Here is a 24,935-nt window from a genome sequence, read left to right as displayed (position 1 = left end):
ATTATGGTTTATTTTATTATATTATTTTATTGCTATTTAAAAGACTGGTTTAGTTCTATATTTACTGAAAAAGTCCACTATGTGTTTTCAAGTTTAAAAAAAAAAAAAAAAAAAAGGGACATTTCAGAGTAAAGCCTACAATAGCTTTAAAAGGGAGAGAGGGAGGAAGCCAGCCAATACGCCCTGAATATTGGGGCATATTTCGTTTGCACTTAGAAGAAAGAAGTATGGCTGATTATACACGAATTGACTATGTCTGTTACCTCAAATAGAAAGGGTTTTGAGGAAACAGAGTGAAAATAACATTTCTTTGTACACTTATTAAGCAATTAAAAACAACATATATTGCATTAATACTTAAAAAACAATCTGTTAACAAATATGCTCTAATCCAGTATGCCAGTATCTCCAAAATAAAAGGCTATCTGTATATGCAAACATTTATTATACTGATGTTTTTTGTTTTTCCCAGAATTGTATGTATATGTATGTATAATGTATGTATACAGTTTCTTCATGAACATGTTTAAATTTTGTAACTATTTTAAACTACAATGTTAGAAAATATTATGGTAATAGTTATGCAAAATAGCACATTATAAAGTATCTTTTTTTTTTTTTATCTTACTTTTATGTAATGTTACAATCCCCCAATCATAAATTGTGGTATTTTAGGTCAAATAATTCTGCCCAGAACTCTGCCACAAAAGGACTTCCCATCTTCTTGAGAATGCTCACAAAGCATCTCTTCTCTTCTGGAAAGCCTTGCTCTATTTTTCCCTACTTGCTTAAACCTACCCATTCTTTTACAAATCCATTGGCTTTACTGGCTACCACTGTTTCTTTTTTTTACAATTATCTTACTGGGTAATCCTATACTACCAGTTCCTATTATCTGAGAATTTTCAGAAAACTGATTATTTCTACATAAGAAATTTCTGTGGCTTTCCAGTCATAATGATGGAGAGTTGGCAGGAAGAAAGGAGGAAGGAAGAGGGGAAAGTGAAGGAGGGTAAGAGGGAGGGAAAAAAGGAAGGAAGAAAGTGAAAAAAAAAAAGGAAAGCAAAAGAAAGGTACTTGTTCAGTAAGGCATACTTTAATTATATCACTAACAAAATGCCAAATCATTTTTAGTTGAAAACATAGGGATTTATATCCACACTGCATATTATTCTAATTAGTTCTTTTGATCTATATAATCATCTGAAGACAAAGAACTGCTGAACTCAATGTAAATCCTCCCATTCTGAGACATTTGCAAGAAAGAGGAGCAGAATTAAAGTCCGTCAGGCAACTAAATACAATCGACAATAGAGTTCATAAAGAGTGATGGTCTCATATTAAAGCCAGCTAGGAAAACGGGCAGATTGAGAAATTTCAAGTTAAATTTCCATTTCTTTAGTTGAAATTGCACCTTTTATGAATATTCCTATTATCCCGGGGATTCAGGGGAACCAAAGTAGTGTTTAGTCAAATACTATCTGATGTATCTTTTTTCAAAAGTGAGCTATTAAGAGATATGTATGTGCAAAATATACTTCCAAGGTTTTCGGTTTTGTTTTTTAAATTATTGTGTGATGGGGCCCATATCCAGGCACTCCATATCAACTCTAAAACAGAGTCCAATGCTGTACAAGCGTTACAAACTATATTTTAGTAAATTACTTTCCTTTTCTCAGCATGTTTCCACAGGGCAAAAAAGTTTTACGTGGGACAACTTTATGACTTCATTCCCAACAGAAATGTGCCCTCTCAAAGTTAACAGGCATTGATCTTTAGACCAGTGAGCCTATAAAATCAGCTCTAATAATACACATTTAAGTGACAATAAAAAGTAGGATACTTTCTGGTTACACGTAATAGGTAAGGTCTATGTAATTACTAAACAAAGCTGCCCTGATTTACTGACGTGTCATTTCTGACCAAGAGTTACTAGGAAGAAAAAAGGAGAGGGGAGGACAAATGGACAAAAAAAATTAACTTGAAAGAATAAAAACACTGCTTTAAAGATATAATAGAACTAAATGATTTGTGTATCACAGTTAACATAAAATGTAAAGGGGTAATAGTCATGTTACTAAAAAAAATTTAACTTATTTATTTTGAAAACAGATTCCTATAATAGAATTCAGTGCTTGGTCACTCTTCCCCTACATTCCCATCCTAAACTTTGGTTTCTTTTTAATGAAAAAAAGGAGTCAGCAAAACAAAATGCCACCATTAAATCATTCTGCAACATTTTGTGTCAAAAATGTAATGGGAAATGCACACATCAAGGGAAAGGTTACTGTTCTTCCAGAACATCTTTTCACTTGGTTCACAGCTCATCCTTCTACATAACCGTGCAGGCACTGCTGACGGTTTTCTCTCTCGGTTTAATGTGGCATTTGAAGGATTATGGCATTTTCAGAAACCACAGTGCAGTGATTTTAGTGGTTATCTGACTGAAAGTGATACTGCGACTCAGAATAACTGTGCTGTTTATGTGCAGTGGTAAAAGTCAGCTACCAACTCTTTTCACATTATCAACCTAGTTCCTGATTGCGTATTTTCTTAATAATACACGAGTTCAGTCTAGAAACTAACGCCAGAATTAGAGAAAACTCCATTTAAATGGGAGCCTGCTGTACACAGGCATACTATATTTAATTTTAAATATTATTAACTGCATTGTTATAGAAAGAGTTAACTCAGCAGTTGGTTAATCTTAACTCATTTCAGTTTAGGATAAATGTAACTGAAACTGTTTCACAAAAAGGGTTAAAATAAACAATTAAAAGGAATATTCTTAGAAATTAAAATGAAAAGAAATCATATATCATACATGTAAATCAATTAAGAACTATAAAGATACAGTAAATGAGATATGCTATAAATACCCAGGTAATATTTTAATCTACTAATATTTGAATAGATTACTTATATTAATATATTTAAAGTATATTTTAAAAGCTCAATCTATAAAATTTTATTTTATAGAATTAAGAAAATAAAAAACTTTCCAAAGTGAAAGAAAACAGTTTCTACTATAAACTATTTCTCACAAACCTACATCTCAATTAGTAAAAAATGAAAAGTGGCTGCCTTAAAATTAATTCATATGCTCTGGTAAGCTATGAGCTATAAAATATATAATTGACAACAAAATTAGAAAAATAATATGGATTAATACGATAAAAAAATAGCATTGTTGGTAGGAGGTTTGTGCTGTAAATTGTTCAAAATCGCAGACTGCGGGGTATTTTTCATTTCTGAATTTCCTTCTCTTATCCTTTAGTCTATGATATAATGAAATCACAGAATGTGAAAATTAAAAGCTATCTTCAAATATATCTAACACATTGCTTAATTTATAAATGAGATAGATGGTTTCCAGAAAAGTTGTCTGCATCCTCAAGGTGACACAGTCTTCAAACTCTCAGTTTTAGTCCTATACCCTCCACCATCATTTTGCCTGGTTAGTTATCTAATGAAGTTTTCAAGTGAGGTTCATTTTTTGAGCCTATTAAGATAAACATTAAATGTACTATCACTGCCAAAGAGAGACTGTCCTTAATAAGCAAGAAAATTATATTCCTGGCTTTCCTAATCAATAATTTCTTCATATATGTTAACAGCATTATGTGGAAAATTAGAGCTGTAATAATGACATATACCACATCTAAATAATAAGTGAATAGGGTGAAATAAGGGAAAAATGAGGTTTGATAACTTACTTTTATCCTTATTCAAAAAACAGAGATATAAATATGAAAACATTTGTTCAAATACACCAATGTTATAGCTAATACACACACATTCACACATGTACATTTTAAAACCTGAACAAGATCACCCTAAGGTTAAAGAATTCTGAGGTTATGCATTTCTGAGATTTAAGTCTCAGTTTTATGTATGCTAAAGAATCAACTAAATGATGCAAAACTTCCCAAGTGGGGAACAAATTAACATTTATTTTACAAAGATTCTGAAATGACAATGTTCTTATTTGCTCACTGAATTTCAAGGGACCACAATTCTTCGTCTACTAACTTGTATTGTTCTATTCATTTAAATAATCTCTCTTCTCAAAAACAAAACCCTCAGATCACAGGTAATTAAAAGGCTGACTACAACAGAGGTAAATCTGTTTTTCAAATTTAATCTACCAAATGCAAATATACTGCACTTGTGATCTTTTTTTTTTTTTTCCACAACTGGTGGTTAATACAAATACTCACCTCTCTAAAATTTCACATCATTGTGCCTATAAACTCAAGATTTCTTCAGTCTATTATTAGAATGATGCTGTTGTATTCTTCAAGACAACACAGAGGGACTACAAAAGCATTTAGTAAACAGATGACCACAATTAAAATGACGAGTGACCAAAATGGTAAAGATAAGATGCATCACACATTTTCACAAACAGCAGCTTCAATTAATATATGCAACATTATGTATGCGATTTAAGTATGTACACATATACCATTTTAATGTGTATACATATAACATAAATACAATGTAAATATATTCATATACCCTTCAACCTGAAAGTTATTTGTAAAAGATGTAACTTGCCCCTGAAAAAAGGATAGAGCATATTTCCTTAAAAACAAAAGTCCCAGAGATAAACATCTACAAAGGTCACATTTATTGAGTCCTATGCCTCTCATTTAATATAAAGTACAAATGAAGAATATGACATCTAAAGTTAAAAACAAAAAGTAGTAATTTTAATAAATCCTTTTAATATCAAAGAAAATCAAATAGTATAGTTGGAAGAATAAAGATTACAGCACTAGTCTCAAAGAACATCAGATTTAATTAAAAAAAAAACACCAAAATTTGAAACATCAGATATGATCCCAAAAGGGATGTCATCATTTAGCCTGAAACAAATACATTTATCAAAGACAAGTTTTATTCTACCAGGGAGCTGAAATGTAAATTTATGTTGAGTCTGTATGAGCTAAGAGCACAGACTGTTTGAATCTGAGTGTCAGTTTCACTACTTTCTTTTGGGAAGTTATTTACGCCTTAGTTGCCCCAACAATTCAATGGAAGCAATAGTACTGCTCACCTTATAGGGTAGCTTTAAGGATTGAATGATTCAACATGTACATATATATATATGGTATCTGGTCCATATAAGCGTTATATAAATGGTTTATTACAGTTGTTTGCATATATAGGGTATTTACAATTCCCTAATTATTGTGCCAAGCCATTTACTTCTATTTATCTCAATTAATCCTCCAACAACCTCTGGGTTAGGTACTATTGACTATGGTTATTTTACAGATAAAGAAACCAAACCACAGAGAACATAAAGGCAGAATTCCCAAATAACAGAAACAAGTTTTAAATCAGGTGGCTGGCTATAAATACCCATTTTTAATTGGTCATTATACTGAAGTGGGTTGCCATTGCCTTCTCCAATATAAAACTGTTTCCCAAAATGTAGAAAGACTCTGAAATTTAATAACATTTAGGCTTTTCACATAAATTTATCAGGTTTGCTTTAAAAATATCCAATGTAAAATATCATGCTGAAGAAGGAATAAAATGGGATAAGTTTTTCACATACAAGATTCACTTTAATTAGAAGTATCTATTTCATTAAATTCTTTTGTTAAAGAAGAAACATATTCAATGACAGGTGTTCAAGATGGTATGGCAGGCTTTATTTAGGACCATCATGACAGATTTAGGAACCACTGCATTGGGATTTTATACTGGGGCAGAAAGACTGGGCCAAACTCTGAATACAGTATGGCCAAGATGGAATTTATAGAAAAAGTACATGGTGGGGATCAATAGATAGAAAATTAATAAGTGGAAATATCAGTGCTAAGGGGGTTTTGGCTAAACTGACCTGAAAGAATTTTTTCTTAAGATATGCCTGGGTGATCAGAATGGTAGAGACTGAGGAACCGGATCAGATACCTAGGGTGATCAGACATCAAGGGTGAGAGGTTCTGCTTAAACTGACTGAGCAGGGTTCCTGCTAAAACTGGACATTATAAGGAAACATACAGATGAACTTCGGAGAAAGTACAGTAACCTGACTAAAGTTTGTTCCAGCAAAGAATCTTTATTGCCTTTAGCACATTAAAAAATTTTTTTTGCAGAAAAAACAACAAAAACTAATTTTATTTAATCAAACACATATAAAAATAATATTAAGATTAAAAAATGGATTAGGAAAGGAATAGGCTATGCAGAACAAGTGACAAGAGAATATTTGCAGTGGTTTTCTGAGGGTGAGGGTGAGCGTGGGATATGGGATACATGGCATATGGAATCTTCCTCCAACCAGGGATCAAACCCATGACACCTGCATTTGGAGTGCAGAGTCTTAACCACTGGACCACTGGGGAAGCCCATAAGAGTAATATGAAGATGAAAAAAATGGATCAGGAAAGTAACAGGCTATGAAGAACCAGTGACAAGAGAATATTTGCAGGAGTTGTCTGAGGGCAGGGTGGGAGCTAGGATTGACAGTAAATAAGCAGAGCACTTTTTGAGGTAATGGAAAATTTTCTAAAATGGCACTCTATTGATAGCTGAACAGTTCTATACATTTATTAAAAATTGTAACAGTCTACATATAAAATGGCTGAATTTGTACAGTATGAAAATTAAATCTCAATATAGTTATTTTTAAAAAGAAAAAATATTTGCTCTTTATCAAAGGAAGTAGGCTGTACCAAGGGAACTGACTTATTTTCCAGTCTCTTTAGCTAAATGAGAGAAAAGTCAACAAGAATGACTTCCACTCTAAGAGACTTACTCAAAAAATATATATATTCTACATAGTTACAGGATAGTCTAGAAAGAGATTCTGAAAGTATGTGTTTACAGGAGAGCCTGTGAGGGAATGTAATTTAGTATAGGTTTGGGAACTTGTAACATCACATATGATTATCAGAGGTAGTCTGTTAGAGCTCAGAGATGATATAGCCTGACATCTTTTCTATTCAAATAAAAAAACAGAGACCCTCTGAGATTCAGCAACTTGCTAGAATTGGTAAGAGACAAGCTTGGACTAACTGAGGTCTAATTCTCAGTGAAGTAATCATAGTCAATCAGAAATCCTTATTTACCTATGCTTTTTGTTGTTTGCTACAAGTATATACTATTTTAAAGTTTGTTTTTAATAAGTAAAAATGAAAAAACAAATCAATTAAGACCTAAAGAAAAGTCTTTGTTCTCAAAGAGATGACAGTATTTCAGTGTATAAGGCTGAAATGCATACAGACTTAGCAGTGTATCAGTAAATAATTTAACAAAAATTTACTCTGATTAATTTTCTGTGCCATATTGTAGAAGACTATGAGAATCATCATGAATAAATGGAAGGCCTCACTTAATCTAGTGAAAAAGTAATTCATAGATAATTTCCAAGGAATTGGATAATAGCATGATGTGGGATTTTATGTGGGTCCCAAGGTCAATCAAAGTAAGAAAAACATCATTATGGGATCATATACGTCTGGAAGGATACACGAAAGAAGTAAATACAGAGACCTAGTCTTAGAAGAAAGAGAATATGATCTGAAATTGTATAGGAAGCAGGGAAGTCTCAAGCAAACAGTTGTAGTGCCCATCCAAAAGATCAGCATACTCAAGAAAAGAAGCACTGACAACGGAAATAAAATCAATAAATTGCTTGAAAAACACAGCTTACCATAACTAAGGTAAGACAAAAGAAAAAGTTTTCAATAGCTCTATTATCTAAATATTTTAAAAATCGAGGGACTTCCCTGGTGGTCTAGTGGTTAAGACTCTGTCCTTCCAATGGAGTGGGTGTGGGTTCAATCTCTAGTTGGGTTACTAAGACCCCCACAAGCTGCATGGGGCAGTCAAGAAATAAAAAGTAATGATAAATAAGTAAAGATTTTTTAATATGAAATTAATTACCAAAAACGTCCCAACAAAGAAAATTCTAGTCCAGAATGGGAGAAAATAATAGCAAATGAAACAACTGGCAAAGGATTAATCTCCAAAATACACAAGGAGCTCATTCAACTCAATACCAGAAAAACAAACAACCCAATTAAAAAGTGGGCAGAAGACCTAAACAGACATTTCTCCAAGGAAGATATACAGATGGCCAATAAACACATGAAAAGATACTTAACGCTGCTCATTACAGAAATGCAAATCAATATACAATGAGGTATATCACCTCCTACCAATCAAAATGGCCACCATCAAAAAAATCTACAAACAATAAATGCTAGGGAGGGTGTATAGAAAACGGAACCTTCTTGTACTGTTGGTGGGAATGTAAATTGATACAGCCATATCAATGTAAATTGATATGAATACAGTATAGAGATTCCCTAAAAAACTAGGAATAAACTACCATATGACCCAACAATCACACTACTGGGCATATACCCTGAGGAAACCATAACTGGAAAAGGCACACACACTCCAATGTTCACTGCAGCACTATTTACAATAACTAGGACATGGAAGCAAACTAGATGTCCATCAACAGATGAATGGATAAATAAGCTGTAGTACATATATACAATAGAGTATTAGTCATAAAAAGGAACACATCAGTTCTAAAGCAAAGGATGAACCTAGAGCCTATTATAAAGAGTGAAATAAGTCAGAAAAACAAATATTGTGTATTAGCATATATATATGGAATCTAGACAGAGAGTACTGATGAACCTATCTGCAACTCAGCAATGGAGACACAGACCTAGACAACGGACTTGTGGCCACAGCTGAGGAAGGAGAGGGGGGATGAACGGAGAGAGTAGCCTGGAAAATCCCATGGACAGAGGAGCCTGGTGGGCTGCCGTCTATGGGGTCGCACAGAGTCGGATACGACTGAAGTGACTTAGCAGCAGCGGCACCGAAACATGTACCTTACCATATGCAAAACAGATAGCCAGTGGGAATTTGCTGCATGACACAGGGCACTCAAACCCAGTGTTCTGTGACAATGAAGCTGGTAAGATGGGATGGAAGGTGGCAGGGAGGCTCAAGAAGGAGGGGACGTGGGACATATGTACACCTATCGTTGATTCATGTTGATGTATGGCAGAAACCAACACAATACTGTAAAAGCAATTATTCTCCAATTAAAATTAAATTTAAAAAGAAAGAAAGAAAGAAAACTCTGGTCCAGATGGTTACATTTGAGGAATTCAATGAAAATTCAATGAAGAAATAAAAATCAATCAATAAATACTTAAAAAAAAAAAGAAAACTTTCTAACATCTTCTAGAAGGCCAGTATAACCTGGAAAACAAAATCTGATAAAGACTTAGGAAAAGAAATTGTAAGAATAATATTTACATGAATGAATAGAGACACAAAACCCTTATCAAAATACTAGCAAATGAAATCCAAATATATAGCCCAGGAGGGCCTTATCCCAGGATTGTAAAGTTGATACAACTTTTGAGGTCTCCATCTGTGAAGGATGGAAAAGCTAGACGGAAACACTGCTTGTGCACCTACTTGTGCCAAGATCTCCTTATTGAGAGGTCTTAACACTTCTCGCCACTGACTCTGTATTTTTCCATTTCCTAGCCCTTTCCCTTCTTCTTCACTCCAGTCCCTGGGTCCATTAAACAGCAAAAGCCTTCTGATTTTAACCATAATGATCAGCTTGGCTTCTGATCCTGACTGACTACCTCAACACCAGGCAGCTCTCAACATCTGCATAAACAGGTTTTTTTTTTTTTTAAACCTTATTTAATAATTTCTTATACAATAGCATCAAAAACATTAAATACTTAGGAATACATTTAATAATAAACATGTAAGACTTCTACAATGCAAACTATAAAAACATTGATGAAAAAATAATGGATATCTGAAAATCTGAACAAATGTAAAGATATACCTAGTTCATGCATCAGGAAACAATGCTGTTAATGCTTCCCAATATTAATGCTCCCCAAATTCATCCACATATTCAACACAAAACTAATCAAAATCCCAGTAGGCTTCTTTTGAAACACTGTGGTTAAATATATGTAAGATTTACCATTTTAACTGTTTTTAAGTGTACATTTCAGACACACTAAGTATATTCACACTGTTGTGCAAGCATCACCACCATTTATCACTTTACACAATTTAAACTCAGTACCTATTCAAACACTAACTCCCCAGTCACCCTGCTCCTGGCAACCATGACCCCACTTTCTGTCTCTATGAATTGGACTACTCTTAAGAATCCCATATTAAGTAGAATCATACAACATTTGTCCTTTTTTGACTGGCTTATTTCAGTCAGCATGAAAGTCTTCAGTGTTCATTCATGTTATAGCATGTATCAGAATTTCCTTCCTTTTTATAGTTGAAATATATCCTGAGGGCTTCCCTGGTGGCTCAGTGGTAAAGAATCCACCAGCCAATGCAGGAGACGTAGGTTCAATCCCTGGATCAGGAAGATCCCCTGGAGAAGGAAATGGCAACCCACTTCAGTATTCTTGCCTGGGAAACACCATGAACAGAGAAGCCTGGTGGGCTAGAGTCCGTGGCATCGCAAAAAGTGACTTGACTTAGTGACTAAACAATAACAACATGTATATATCATATTTTTTTTATCCATTCATCTATTAATGGACACTTGGTTTGTTTCCACCATTTGACTACTACTAATAATGCTGCCACGCTTCCCTGGTAGCTCAGCTGGTGAAGAAGCTGCCTGCAATGCAGGAGACTCTCGTTCAATTTCTGGGTCGGGAAGATACCCTAGAGAAGGCATAGACTGCCCACTCTGGTATTCTTGGGCTTTGCTGGTGGCTCAGTCGGTAAAGAATCTACCTGCAACGCAGGAGACCTGGGTTGGGAAGATCCCCTGGAGGAAGGCATTGCAACACACTCCAGTATTCTTGCCTGAAGAATCCCCATGGACAGAGGAGCCTGTAGGGCTGCAGTCCATGGGGTCACAAAGAGTCAGACACGACTGAGCGACTAACCACACAGCAATAAAGCTGCGATGAATATGAATGTATAATATCTCTTTAAGCTCCTGCTTTCAATTCTTTGGGGTATACACTCTCTAGAAGTGAAATTTCTTTTTCTCCACATCCTCCTCCAAACTTGTTATCTTCTATTTTTGTTTGTTTGATAATAGTCATTCTAATGGGTTTGAAGCAGTATCTCATTGTGGTTTTGCTTTGAATTTCACTAATGATTAATGTATAGCATCTTTTCATATGCTTAATAACTGGAGAATTTCTTTGGAGAAATGTCTGTTCAAGTCTTTTGCTCATTTTTAATCAGTTTTTTTCATTGTTGTAAATGATTTGTTGTTCTTTTTACACTCTTGATATCAATCTCTCATTGGATGCATGATTTGCAAATATTTTCTCACACTTTGTTGGTTGCCTTTTCACTCTGTTGGTAATTTCCTTTGACACAGACATTTCTAATTTTGAATGAAGTCTAAAATGTATATTTTTGTTGTTGTTGCTGGCCTGTGCTTTTTTTGGTATCATATCCAGGCTTTCTTCCTTTTAATAAAAATGGAAAGCTCTTTCTGACACTCATATGAAAATGCAAAGGATCCCAAATAACAAATAAGCTTACGATAAGACCTCAATAATCCAGACATTAGTACTGGCCTAGAAATATGTACATAGCTTGATGGAACAGAATACAAAGTCTAGAAACTGACCCTCATTTAAAAAGTCAATTAATATTTAACAATGAAACCAAAGCAACTTAATGTAGAAAGGAAATGCTTGCTAGAAATTTGTTAGAAAATTGGTGCTAGAAAACTAGAAATCCACATGGGATAATAAACAAACCTTCCTTAACTATACCTGAAGTTAAACAAAAATTAACTTCAGATGAACCACACAATCTCAGTATAAAAGATAAATCATAAAGCTTTTAGAAGAACACAAAGATAATTTTTGTGACCTGGACCTAAGCAAAGACTTCTGAGATAGGACACAAAGGCATTAATCATAAAATAAAAAGTTGCTAAACTGAACTTAGTAAAATTAGTAATTTCTGTTCTCTAATACCATTAAAAAATGAATAAGCAGGCCATAGATAAAGATTGTATGTCTGAAAAACATGTATTTGCAAAATAGAGTATATTAAAAACTCATATAAACTCAATACTAAACATACAACCCAATTTTTTTTTAATGAGCAAAATAATTAGCTCACAAAGGAAGATATACAAACAGCCAGTGAGCATATAAAAATGTGCTCAACATTATTATACATCAGAGTAATGCAAACTAAAACCACAGTGCCATTCCCTCACACATTCATTAAAAAGGCTGAAATCAAATAAAACTAAACATGCCATTTATATGTTCTACAGAGGTAACTTCTAGGGGAAAAAAATACAGTGGTTGCCTTTGAGAAGAGGGAATGACTAGGAAAGGGCACAGCTCTTGAGAGTGAAAACTGTTCTACATCTTAATAGAAATGGGGGTTACATAAGCACATCATAAAAAATTTTTTATTACATGCTTTTCTTAAAATTCACCAATTTATTCATTTAACATTTATGCATTTCACTGTTTGTAACTTTAACCACACACACACACATACACAAGCAACTACTGAACTTAATAGATTTATTTTTGCAGTGGTTGGGGCTGGCAATTCTGAAACTACTTCCTATATATTCTAAGCTTGAGCAAATAGGAAAATATATTGTCCTGAAACCTAAACTAGATTAGACAATTTATGAATACATTTTTATATTTCTATGAAATATTTCTGTGAAATATTTCAATTTTTATAGAAATGTTCCTATGAAACGGTTTCATCTCGTTTCATCATTAATTCAGAATTTACAACCTTTGGGCAGCTTAATTATTGTTTCTCTAAGTAGTTTACAGAGTCTGGATTTAAAAACACTGAACAAATCACATGTAACTAGACTTCTATAAGATACAGCCATTTTTCCTACTTGAATTTTAATGTCTGTTGTTTACATCAAAATTATTAAGATCATATTTTGTCAAAATATCTATTTTTAAAAATGTATCAGATAGGGTGACACATAATGAAACTTTAAATAGTTGCAATGTTTGCATTTTTCCTACTTATCTTTGATTAAAGTGAAAGTCACCCAGTCGTGTCCGACTCTTTGCGACCCCATGGACTATAGCCTGCTAGGCTCCTCTGTCCATGGAATTTTCCAGGCAAGAATACTGGGGGGGTTGCCATTTCCTTCTCCAATCTTTGATTACAAATAGAAAGAAAAATATCTTTGTTAATCAGTGCTCAGGCTAATTTCTTTATACATTCTAGCATTATTCATATATTAAATGCTGGCATTCTTATAGAGTTTTAATTCTGGTATTAAGCTGATTGCATTTTTTTAAGTTAAAAATAAGTAACCAATCTTCAAAAATTATAATAAACTTTCAAAACTAAAGTAGACCTCACTAGGTTTTTTTTTAATACAAAAAGCTTAAAAATCAATTGTTAAACAAAATGAAAATTTAGAAATATTTTCTCAAAATATGGATATAATGATGTTAAACTCTCCAGAATATGACAGAAGTTTCTGAATTCTATTCAATTTTAATTTTACTTATGCATTAGGTGATGTTGTTTGGTATTCATATCAGAATTCCTTGAAAATCTGTTTCTATAAACTATTTCTTATTATGGTTATTCAAAAAGTAAAAGTTTTTTAAGCAGTTAAAAAACCTAAGAAAAGGAAATTTCAAGTCATAATTGTACTCCTCTGTTTAAATTTTCAAATAATTGCAAGTGCTTCATTAGTTTGTATTTAGAACGCTACACTTACCTTCCCTTTTGATGAGAATCTTGTTAAAGAATTAGCACATTTCCTCAGGCTATGAGTTATAGGAAGTCTATATGTCTTTCAACATCTTGATATGCTACTTTATCCTTGCCTTTTATGTAAAATTAGATTTTTATATCAGATTTTTGATAATATTTTAAGCCTATTTTATATTAAAAATAAAAATTAGAAAGATTTAATATCTGGCCAATGATTCTGTAACGCAACCTCCTATGAAGTGTGTAAGCCATCAACTACCACAGGGAGGCGCTCTTTGCTCAGTGACTTGGAGTAAGAAGAGGGGAGCTATAAGGATATGTAAAACAGAGACTGTACCTTCTAGATGGCCATACTTGCAAGAGAGCCAAGACAAGTAATATTACAGCACTAACAGCAGTGAACTTCAAGAAGAGATATATCACACAGGACATCAGGGTGACATGAAGGGATACATTTTACTACATATAATTGAAAGAAATATTAGATCTCCAAGCTTTGGAAACAATCCTTTAGAACACAGCAATTTGTACTACACCAATCACTGACTCAGGGTTATAAAACAAAACAAAACATTAAAACCTATCCTTGAAACTGTTGGTAAAAATAAGGAATAGAAACAGAAGATTAACCAGAAATGTCTTTGTGCAGGAAATGTTTTTAATAATTTGAAGTTTATTAGAAGAAAAATCATTTTACAATTTGTTTCTAATTTATAAATATCCAAATAATATACATTTGCACCATCACTTGACATTCCTACATAAATATGCAAATTTTATCATTAAGACTGATCACTGTGTGATAAACTACATAAGAAATAATAAATTAGAAAGTGTATAATCAAAATAAATCATGCTGAATATTTTAGTCAGTCAGTTTAGTCGCTCAGTAGTGTCCGACTCTTTGTGACCCCAAGGACCGCAGCACGCCAGGCTTCCCCCATCAACAACTCCTGGAGTTTCCTCAAACTCATGTCCATTGAGTCAGTGATGCCATCCAACCATCTCATCCTCTGTCGTCCCCTTCACCTCCCACCTTCAATCTTTCCCAGCATGAAGGTCTTTTCAAATGAGTCAGCTATTCACGTCAGGTGGCCAAAGTACTGGAGTTTCAGCTTCAGCATCAGTCCTTCCAAAGAATACTCAGGACTGATTTCCAATAGGATGGACTGGTTGGATCTCCTTGCAGTCCAAGGGACTCTCAAGAGTCTTCTCCAACACCACAGTTCAAAAGCATCAATTCTTCGGCACTCAGCCTTCTTCACAGTCCAACTCTCACATCCATACATGACTACTGGAAAAACCATAGCCTTGACTAGACGACCTTTGTTGGCAAAGTAATGTTTCTGCTTTTTAATATGCTGTCTAGGCTGCTCATAACTTTTCTCCCAAGGAGTAAGCATCTTTTAATTTCATGGCTGCAGTCACCATCTGCAGTGATTTTGGAGCCCAAGAAAGTAAAGTCTGTCACTGCTTCCACTATTTCTCCATCTATTTGCCGTGAAGTGATGGGACCAGATGCCATGATCTTCATTTTCTGAATGTTGAGTTTTAAGCCAACTTTTTCACTATCCTCTTTCACTTTCATCAAGAGGCTCTTTAGTTCTTCTTCACTTTCTGTCATAAGGGTGGTGTCACCTGCATATCTGAGGTTATTCATATTTCTCCCAGCAATCTTGATCCCAGCTTGTGCTTCTTCCAGCCCAGAGTTTCTCATGATGTACTCTGCATATAACTTAAATAAGCAAGGTGACAATATACAGCCTTTACATACTCCTTTTCCTATTTGGAACCAGTCTGTTATTCCATGTCCAGTTCTAACTGTTGCTTCCTGTCTTGCATACAGATTTCTCAAGAGGCAGGTCAGGTGGTCTGATATTCCCATCTCTTTCAGAATTTTCCACAGTTTACTGTGATCCACACAGTCAACGGCTTGGCACAGTCAATAAAGCAGAAATAGATAGGAGATACCCCACGCCCAAGGTCAGGAGGGGCGGCTGCACTTGCTGGACCAGCAGTGAGGAGATACCCCACATCCAAGGGCAAAGCAGAAGCCCCAGCAAGAAAGTAGGAGGGGTGAATATGCATTTAGAATCAAACCCCATTCCCGCCAGTGACGCTCAGAGGGCTCAAACAAACCATATGTGCACTAGGACCCAGGGACCCCACAGAGACTAAGACAGAACTGTGTTTGAGCATCTGCTGTGGAGGTACCGGTCAGTGGTGGTCTGCTGCAGGGACAGGGGCTCTGGGTGCAGCAGACTTGGGTATGGCATAAGCCCTCTTGGAGGAGGTTGTCATTAACCCCACCATAGAGCTGCCAGGACTGGGAAATAGACTCTCGGAGGGCACAACAGAAACCTGTGCACCAGGACCCAGAAGAAAGGAGCAGTGACCCCACAGGAGACTGCCCCGGACTTGCCCGTGGGTGTCTGGGTATCTCTGGCAGAGGCGTGGGTCAGGTGGCCTGCTGCGGGGTTGGGGGCACTGAGTGTCGCTGTACATGCAATGGATCTTTTGAGGGAGGCCAACTCTACCTTCATTGCCTCCATCACAGTTTGGCCCCAGGTAAACAGCAGGGAGGGAACAGAGTTCCACCCATCAACAGAAAATTGGATTAAAGATTTACTGAGCCCTGCCAATCAGAACAAGACCCAGTTTCCCCCTCAGTCAGTCTCTCCCATCAGGAAGCTTCCCTAAGCCTCTTATCCTTATTGAGGGCAGACAGACTGAAAACCACAATCACAGAAAACTAACCAATCTAATCACATGGACCACAGCCTTGTCTAACTCAATGAAACTATGAGCCAGGCCATGTAGGGCCACCCAAGACAGACAGGTCGTGGTGGGGAGTTCTAACAAAATGTGGTCCACTGCAGAAGGGAATGGCAAACCACTTCAGCATTCTTGCCTTGAGAACCCCATGAACAGTATGAAATATTTTAGGCAATCTATCAAATGTAATCAATTATTCTTAAGAGAAATGAAACTTAGTTTTATTTTTTTTAAGTACTTTAAAACAATCTATTAGTATTTAAAGTGATCTTACATTCTGTGAACATAGAGTTATAAGTAAGATCTGCTCTTAGTCTAACCGAATCTCTGGGGAATAAAACACCCCTTACTATGACTCAGGCAATCTATAAACCTCCAACAAGCTAAAACAGGAAAGGTAATTATAAATTGAAAAATCTGAATTATCACAGAGACCAATATTTGAAATAATTGATAAATATGAATTTGTGTTTGTGTTCCTAGTAACTTATGATAACATCAAATTATTTTGAGGATGGCACTCAGAAGCTAGATGTTTAAAATGCCAAATAAATAAAAGTGCTAATAACAGTGTTAACAGACCAAATAAACATCCTAACCTTGTAACCAAAATGGTTCAATACCTATATAATTTGCCATATACTCAAATAAGGAAGAGCATATAGTAAACAGTTAATGGTATAGACTTAGCTATAAAAATAAAACACCTGCACAGTTCACTTCCTACCCTCAATGCTTCTAAGTAATGGCCACAATACAAGATAAAACTAAAGATGTTATTTAAGAGGACTAATGGATTTTAAGGATCTTAGTTTTAGGAGATCTTTTTCCTCTCTCCTATCTCCCATTAAGCAATAAAATGTGTCCCACTGAGTTTAAAATTTGAAGCCTAAAATTTTGGTCTTATTCCTAACTTGATAGTTTGATAAAGATGTGTAGAGAACAAAAGCCAACCTACCTCTAAAATCTATCTTTTGAAAATAAAATATGTTCAAGAAGAATAATCACTTTATTTCTACTTTTACATTAATATATCAACTAACATTTCAAATTTGTGATTCCTAGTCCTTTACCTAAAGCACAGAAAAAAACCACTGCTCTTTAGCGACATGAAAGTAATCCTCCTTTATTAAGTCTTTTAAACATTTTATCATATACTGAGTGAACAATTTGTTCTAGGAACAAATTAGAATACTAAATGTTTTTAAATTAATTCAGCAAAGAATAATCGGTCACTACTCATATGGCAAAGTCACTCATTTGCCACGCATTTACTGAGAATTAAATGTCCCAGGAACTGAGGAAGCAAAACCAAGTAAGATATCACTAAGAGCTCAAAAGTACCTCCAACAAGGAACATTCAGAGCAAAAAGATAAATATCCCCAAAGACCTCATAATTTGAAGACAGTTTCAATTTGCCCTTTAGCATTTAACTGCACTAAATAACACAGAGAAATATATTTTCAATAGGAAACTTTCCAGTTAAATTTTAATTAAGTTTAAAAAGTAGATGGCAAAAAAGGAAGAACTATTTTTTTTAATCAATATAATAATGTAAACCCATTTTTCATCCTTAAGACACTGATAACTTTCATATTTCCCATGTTTAGAAGAAACAGTTGGTCAAATCATTTTAGGGACCATGTTTCAACAAATTCAAATTTTTTGTCTCCCTTATTGCAAGAATAATCATATACAAAAACAGGACAAGCACACTCTCTAAAAGGTAAAAAAATATGCATTAGTATTATTAATGTAACATATTTACCAACTAGAACCCTTATTTCAGAGCACACATACATGTATTCTTTGAATTACTAAGTATTAATAATACCACTTCCCTACTATCTTATACAGAATAACTCATAAAGCTTATAAAGCATGATTGTGATCATGTACAAGAGAGGAAAAAACCAAGACAAAGATATTCTAAATTACTTGTCAAAGACCTGAGAAAACTTAAAAGGCAAAACAGAAAATCACATTTGGAACCTACTATTACAGGTAACTGACAAATTGAATGCAACTTTCTCATGATATTAAAAAAAAATACATGTAAATTAACATATACATATTTACAAATAATTGAAAAAGCCAGGAACATCATAAGAATTTTTTATATAGCCTGAATTACATAGAGAAGTGTGGTTTCAAAATCAAAGCTGCTAAACAGCCGATTCCAGTGAGTCATGTACATTAGTTCAGAGGAACCTGAGAAAATACAGTATATTCAATATAATATTAATAATTAAATTATGACCCAAGAAGTTTGATTTTATAAGAAGACTTAATAAACATATATAATAAGTATTATGATCAAGCACTGAAATATATCTTCAGGGAAAAAAAGGTTAATTAAAATGTCTTAAAAGTAAAGTTAAAAAAATATCATGTGTACATAATATTTAAGATGCAACTTAATCATAAAAGTGTGGGTTTTGGGGAGAGGGGTTTGCAAACAATAATGGTACCATTACAAAATAAAAGAGATCTTAGGGGAAATGGTAGATATTGGCTTATAAGCATACCTCTTGAAACACATGAAATTCTACATAAAATTCTTCTTTAACCCAAGAGCAATGTGTTTAAACTAAATGTGTGTGTGTGTGTGTGTGTGTGTGTGTGTGTGTATAAAATGTAGATAAAATATATATGTATTTTTAAAGAACAATCACATCATAACTATAAAACATTTTATGGTGAGGCTTTATATCCAGCTTATTTTGTTCTCAGAACATTATTAATATATAATGTTTATAAAACATTTAATTCCCTCTTCATTACCTCTAAAATCTTTGCAGAAAATCTGATATTATCTTGTTAACAAGGCAAAACTAGGGAGGAAGATTTGTATATCCATCATTTCTCGAGTAACAAAAATATCTTTACCTTCCAGAAGACTTTCACAAAAATCCGACATTGGAATGTTATAATAATGCAAGTGAGGATGAAAATTTTATAATAGGAACTGATTAAATAAATGAGAGGAAAGGCTAATAATAGATAAAAATGTTTATCAAGAACCAAAGAAAGGTGATACCTATTTTTTCTTTTTTAAGACAACTATAAAACAATGTCCTGGAGACACTCTTGTTATAAAGTGGTTTTTAAGATGAAAATTTATTTACTTCTTAGGTTCTTTTTTTTCAAATGTATCACCAAATAATTTAAAATAAAAACCTGACAAAAACATGTAGAGTCTATACAAGAAGTCCTGCATCAGCCTACTATTTTAAGAAAATAAATAGGAGGTAGATATTTACATAGATTTTAATAGTTATAAAAAGAATAACCAGCTCTCTTAACTATTGCTTCAAAATGATCATGCCCCACAATGCCACTCTCAATTCTAGACTGAATTTTTGTTCATTATGTAAGAGTGCTTTTATGTTTTTTCTTTTATTTATTTGTTGTTTTATGCATTCCAGTATGTTATGCTTATGCTTGGGATTTCTTTTTTTATATAAAACAGAAGATCATGTTGTGATGAGAATTACTCATGGGTCTCTTCTGATACTAGAACTAATTTACCCCAAACTTAAATAAGCTTAATCTCCAGGAAAGCTCTCATGATATTCTACATAAACTATTTCAAAAAACAGTTGTTTAATATTACAGACTTTTTCAAGTTTGCTGAAGCACTCTGTATTTCTTCACTGGAATTTATACTTTTTCTTTTTCTATCTCAATGACGGCATAAAGTCGTGAAATTTAAAACCACATGCCTCTAATATAAGAAATTAAAACAAGCAAATTATACTTCTAATGACAAACAAATGACATCATTTTGGAAGCAAATATTTAAAATCTTATAAAGGTATTAATACACATTAATAATTTTTGAATCATTTAATTTCTATGCCATGAGTTAGTCAGGGGTTTATCAAAAGACAATTTTTGAAGGAAACCAGAAAGTGTTCCCATAACATACTAAAAAATTCTTTGTGTCACTGTCCTTTGAAAGAGGATACCTCTTTTTAGATAAGGTCTCCTTTTTCTCACCCACCCACTGCTTCATCTCACTGAAAGCTTTGCGCAATTTCATCATCTCAGCAAGAGAGGCAGCAAATGGCTAAAATGAGCAGTCTCTGGACCCTCAGGAATGGCCACTATGCCACATCACCTGAGATTCCGGATTAGAATTATGTCTGATTTAAAAAAAAAAAAAGTAACAAAACAAAACAAAGAAACAAGAAAACAAAACAGAAAACAAAAAATGTCTAACTAGGCCATCTTTTCACCTTTCTTTATTTCATAAGAGAGAAGCATTTAACACATTTTTTTTGAAAAATGATAAAGTACTAACAAAGCTCGTGTCAACATTACTGCTAAAAAACTTATCAACTTTTATATGCTAACAAAACTCAGTAATTTTATTGCTTTATGAGATAAAACATAATAACCTTAGCGCAAAGAGTTTAGATCAAATTATTTTTGTGGCCTCTATCTATAGGACACAGTCAACTTCTCATGTCAAGGGAAAATTAATTCTCTGTTCAAAATCCAGATTATCACTCTTAACTATATCTAAATCCAGAGAATAACCATGTGTAGCACATTGGATGAAATTTGTTTCTGAAGTACTTTTTTCACTCAAGATTTTAAGAAAGGTCCTATACTGTGATTTTCCCCCCCATTTTATCTGCGATGAGAAAATGATTAGGATGGAACCTTAATCCCCTAAAGTCTCAGCATCCAGCTTACCTGACAAGATTTTCATTGTCTCCAGTTCCCTTGCAAGTTGCACATTCAGTTCGTAAATCTTCAGCCTTGGGCTTCTTTTGTAACACAGACTGCCTCTGTCTTCTCTCTCTAGGAACTCTTTCCTGTCATACAAGGAAGAAACAAAATATAAAATCAGGATACAAGGAAAACAGAAATAATTTTAAGCAAGGAAGTTTCTCAAAGTTTAGACTATGCAAAATATGCTTAACTTATTCCAACCTCATGTTTTTCTTCCTCAGGAATGAAGCTTCGTTTTCGTCCTCTGGTTCTCTAAAAAAAGAAAGAAAGAAAGAAAGAAAAATCCACAAAAATATCCAATATTTAATTAACAGTAAAAATAAATTTTTACTGCTTAGGTTAAGCACTTGGAAAGTTAGCAGCATTTCTAATTAATGCCGTACTGCTCTATTACACTTTGTTACAATTTATATAAGAAAATAAAAACATGACAAATTAAGTACAGCCTATAGTAACAGTGCTTTACTTTTAAATAACAGATATCTGATAAGAAAAATAAGCTACAAAATTAGCTTGAAGATTTATGAACACCATAGGTGTCATACTATGATGATTTATGAAGAACATTTAAACTTTCATAACTTATCAAGTATGACTGCTAGAGCTAACCCTGGACTCACAATACATCTATTGCATGCCTCTGTGTGTGTGTGTGTGTGTGTGTGTGTGTGTGTGTGCTGCACAAACACGTCAGAGTAACAAGAATCAACTTTTAACAGCTATGCAACAAGGGAGGCAAAGGGTTCAGATGTCTCCCAATCCTGGTTAAAATAAAATGAACTAAAACATGGTACAGGTGGCTTGAGCTTATTTACTTAAAACTCTTGAAACTTATATCCTGTATTTCAGAACACATTTACCATGTGAAAGACAACATTTGTATGTTTTAAAGTAATACAAGTACAACAGTATTTGCAGTCCATATGTTAAAAATCTCGACCCATGTAGCACAGACTCTGGAAATCTATAATTCTCACGTGAAGATCACTGTTCTTAAGAGAGAATGAAGAGAAAGGAGGCACCACTTTCAAAACTTGCTTCGTCTGACTGCTGAGATCAAGGAACATTATTCTCAAGTTACAGTAGGGACAAACAATTCTAAATTACTGTCATTTCAATTTGCCACAGTACTAAGTCACTTGTTATTTAGAATCCACATCCTGTTTAATCTGCTTCTCGAGGAGAAGGGGGCAACAGAGGATGAGATGGTTGAATGGTATCATCAACTCAATGGGTATGAGTTTGAGCAAACTCAGGGACACAGTAAATGACAGGGAAGCCTGGCCAGCTGCAGTCCATGGGGTCACAAAGTCATCAGACACACCTGAGCAACTGAACAACAACAGATGACCAAGAGTTAAATAATCAGTCATTCAAAATAAGCAAATTTAAAGACAACATATTCATTTACACTTACACTCTCAATCAGTCTATTTTGATTATATTATAGAAGAAATTAGGAAGAAAAAGGAAATTATACCCAGGGAAAGGTTTCAAATGCAGTCCACACTGGACATGACTGAGTGACTGAGCACACATACATCTATTTTTAATTCCAAGGAATTACTACTATGCCTTGCTTCTCAAAATACGAATCATGGTTCATAAGCACTGGCATCCACTGGGAGTTAGAAATGAAGAATCTCATGCCCACAACAACATACTGAATTAGAACTTGTCTTTTCACAAGATCCTCAAGTAAGTCATACACACATTAAAGTTTGAAAACAGCCTTTAATACTGACAACACTTACCCAAGTCCTAATTAAAACCTTATGGCTAGCTCTTTGTATAGTCATCTTTCCCCTCTATGACATTCCTTCCTTTTATGCTTCAAATTCTGCCCCCCTACACAATTTTTTCCAAAACTGGTAAGGACCATGTCATATTCATCTTTTCAGACCCAATTAAACTTAATATAATGCATATTATATAGAAATTCAATAAATTTGTTTAAATAAAATAAGTATTTGGATTGAAACTACAAATGAATATACCAGATAATACAAATGATAACACTGACAAAAAGGGTAAGTTATTGTTCCTTCTCTAATAATCTATTTTCAATTTGCAAAAATTATGCATAGAGCCACTTCAATAAGGTGATCAAAATTAATAACCACTATTAGAGGAAAAATATTCAAATTACTTATTTTAGTTCTGCTGCTACTGCTAAGTCGCTTCAGTCGTGTCTGACTCTGTACGACCCCATAGACGGCAGCCCACCAGGCTCGGCCGTCCCTGGGATTCCTCAGGCAAAAATACTGGAGTGGGTTGCCATTTCCTTCTCCAATGCATGAAAGTGAAAAGTGAAAGTGAAGTCGCTCAATCGTGTCTGACTCTTCACGACCCCATGGACTGCAGCCTACCAGGCTCCTCCGTCCATGGGATTTTCCAGGAAAGAGTACTGAAGTGGGTTGCCATTGACTTCTCTGAACATCTAAAGAATGTTCAAACGGCCTTCACACATCTCTATATTTCTCTTCATTCAACCCATCTTTTGTTGAGTCATCTAGTTTTTGAATCATCTACTCACTGAATTAATTTTTAAAGTATATATGTCAATGCTCCAAGTTCATATTCTCAGTTCTTTTAAAAATACATAATTTTTACCATTTCTGATTAATACTTCAAATTTTCAAACATCTGATTTGATTCCATCAATTGGAAGCTTTACATACCCATGGAAGAGCTAATCTTTAGGTAGGTTGGTAAGAAGTCCAGGGCCCTCAAGGAGGAAGGGGTCCAGAGCCCTCAAAGAGAAAGGGGTCCAGGGCTCTCAAGGAGGAGAAAAGGACAAAGGTTTTTTTCCTACATAGCTTTGTCTTAGTCAATATAACAATCTATCTTGCTGAAGGCCAAGTTTCTCCTTAACAAGAACATCCTGACTAATCTTGTTATCTTAAGAAATATATTGTGGGAGTGGGTCTGTTAAGACCTTTCTAGTGTTAGTTCTAATCTTGTTAATTTAAGATGTATGTTGTGGGAGCAGGTCTAGTAAAAGTATATAAGGCCTTGATAAGACTAGTGAGTTTCTGGCACTATCCTTCCCCCTTCTGATGTCTATGTCAGAAACTTTCTCTCACTTTTTATACTTTAATAAAACTCTGCTACACAAAAGCTATTGAGTGATCAAGCCTGGTCCCTGGTCCTGAAGCTAAATCTTCTTTGGAGATAACAAGTCCGACCTCATTCACTGTAAGCTATCACCCATACTGCAATTACCATCATAAAGTATAAATAATGTCACACTGATCCTATCTCATAACTACAGTTACGTATCTCTACGTTTATAAATTGTTTTATATTTTATGAAAGCAGTATTTTTAAATGACTAAACATTTGTAATTATCTAAGTGATTTTAACTTAAGTGCACATATTACAAGAAGGTAATCATTTACGTATTCCTGCAGTAATTTTAAATAACTAAATACAAGAAACCAACATAAACAATTTCTAGCCAGAAAAACAAGGTTGTTACTAGCAACATGAAATTATAGCATCTTAGAGTTTTGAGAAAACAGGTCACGGAAGTAACTTGATCAGCTGTGATCACACAGCTGATAACTGACCGAAGGTGAACTTCAAACCCAGGTCTCACAACTCTCAATTCAGTGATTTTTCTTGCATGATAAATCCAAGATTAATAATTTAATTCCACATAGA

At 34.2% G+C, this 24,935-nt stretch overlaps 1 protein-coding gene across 11 annotated transcripts in view; it reads right to left on the bottom strand.

The window, feature by feature from the left end:
* The window catches only part of PHF14 (PHD finger protein 14), a 199,482-nt gene that overhangs the window by 83,130 nt on the left and 91,417 nt on the right, over positions 1-24,935 (bottom strand). For 10 of the 11 annotated variants that reach the window (XR_009735798.1, XR_009735800.1, XR_009735799.1 and 7 more), the window contains exons 15-16: positions 21,470-21,520; positions 21,230-21,351 (exon numbers count right to left, since the gene is read on the bottom strand). Coding sequence is in view for 6 of the 11 variants with exons in the window: in XM_061413572.1 (XP_061269556.1) it covers positions 21,230-21,351; positions 21,470-21,520 (173 nt within the window). In the remaining 5 variants the exon portion in view is untranslated. Of the gene's footprint in view, positions 1-7,311; positions 18,737-21,229; positions 21,352-21,469; positions 21,521-24,935 lie in introns of those variants that run through there. The other variant, XM_061413577.1, reaches the window with a different exon arrangement.

Source organism: Bos javanicus, chromosome 4, assembly GCF_032452875.1.
Source record: "Bos javanicus breed banteng chromosome 4, ARS-OSU_banteng_1.0, whole genome shotgun sequence".
In the NCBI taxonomy this organism is placed as follows: Eukaryota; Metazoa; Chordata; class Mammalia; order Artiodactyla; family Bovidae; genus Bos; species Bos javanicus.
This window is presented reverse-complemented; position numbering and strand designations above follow the sequence as displayed.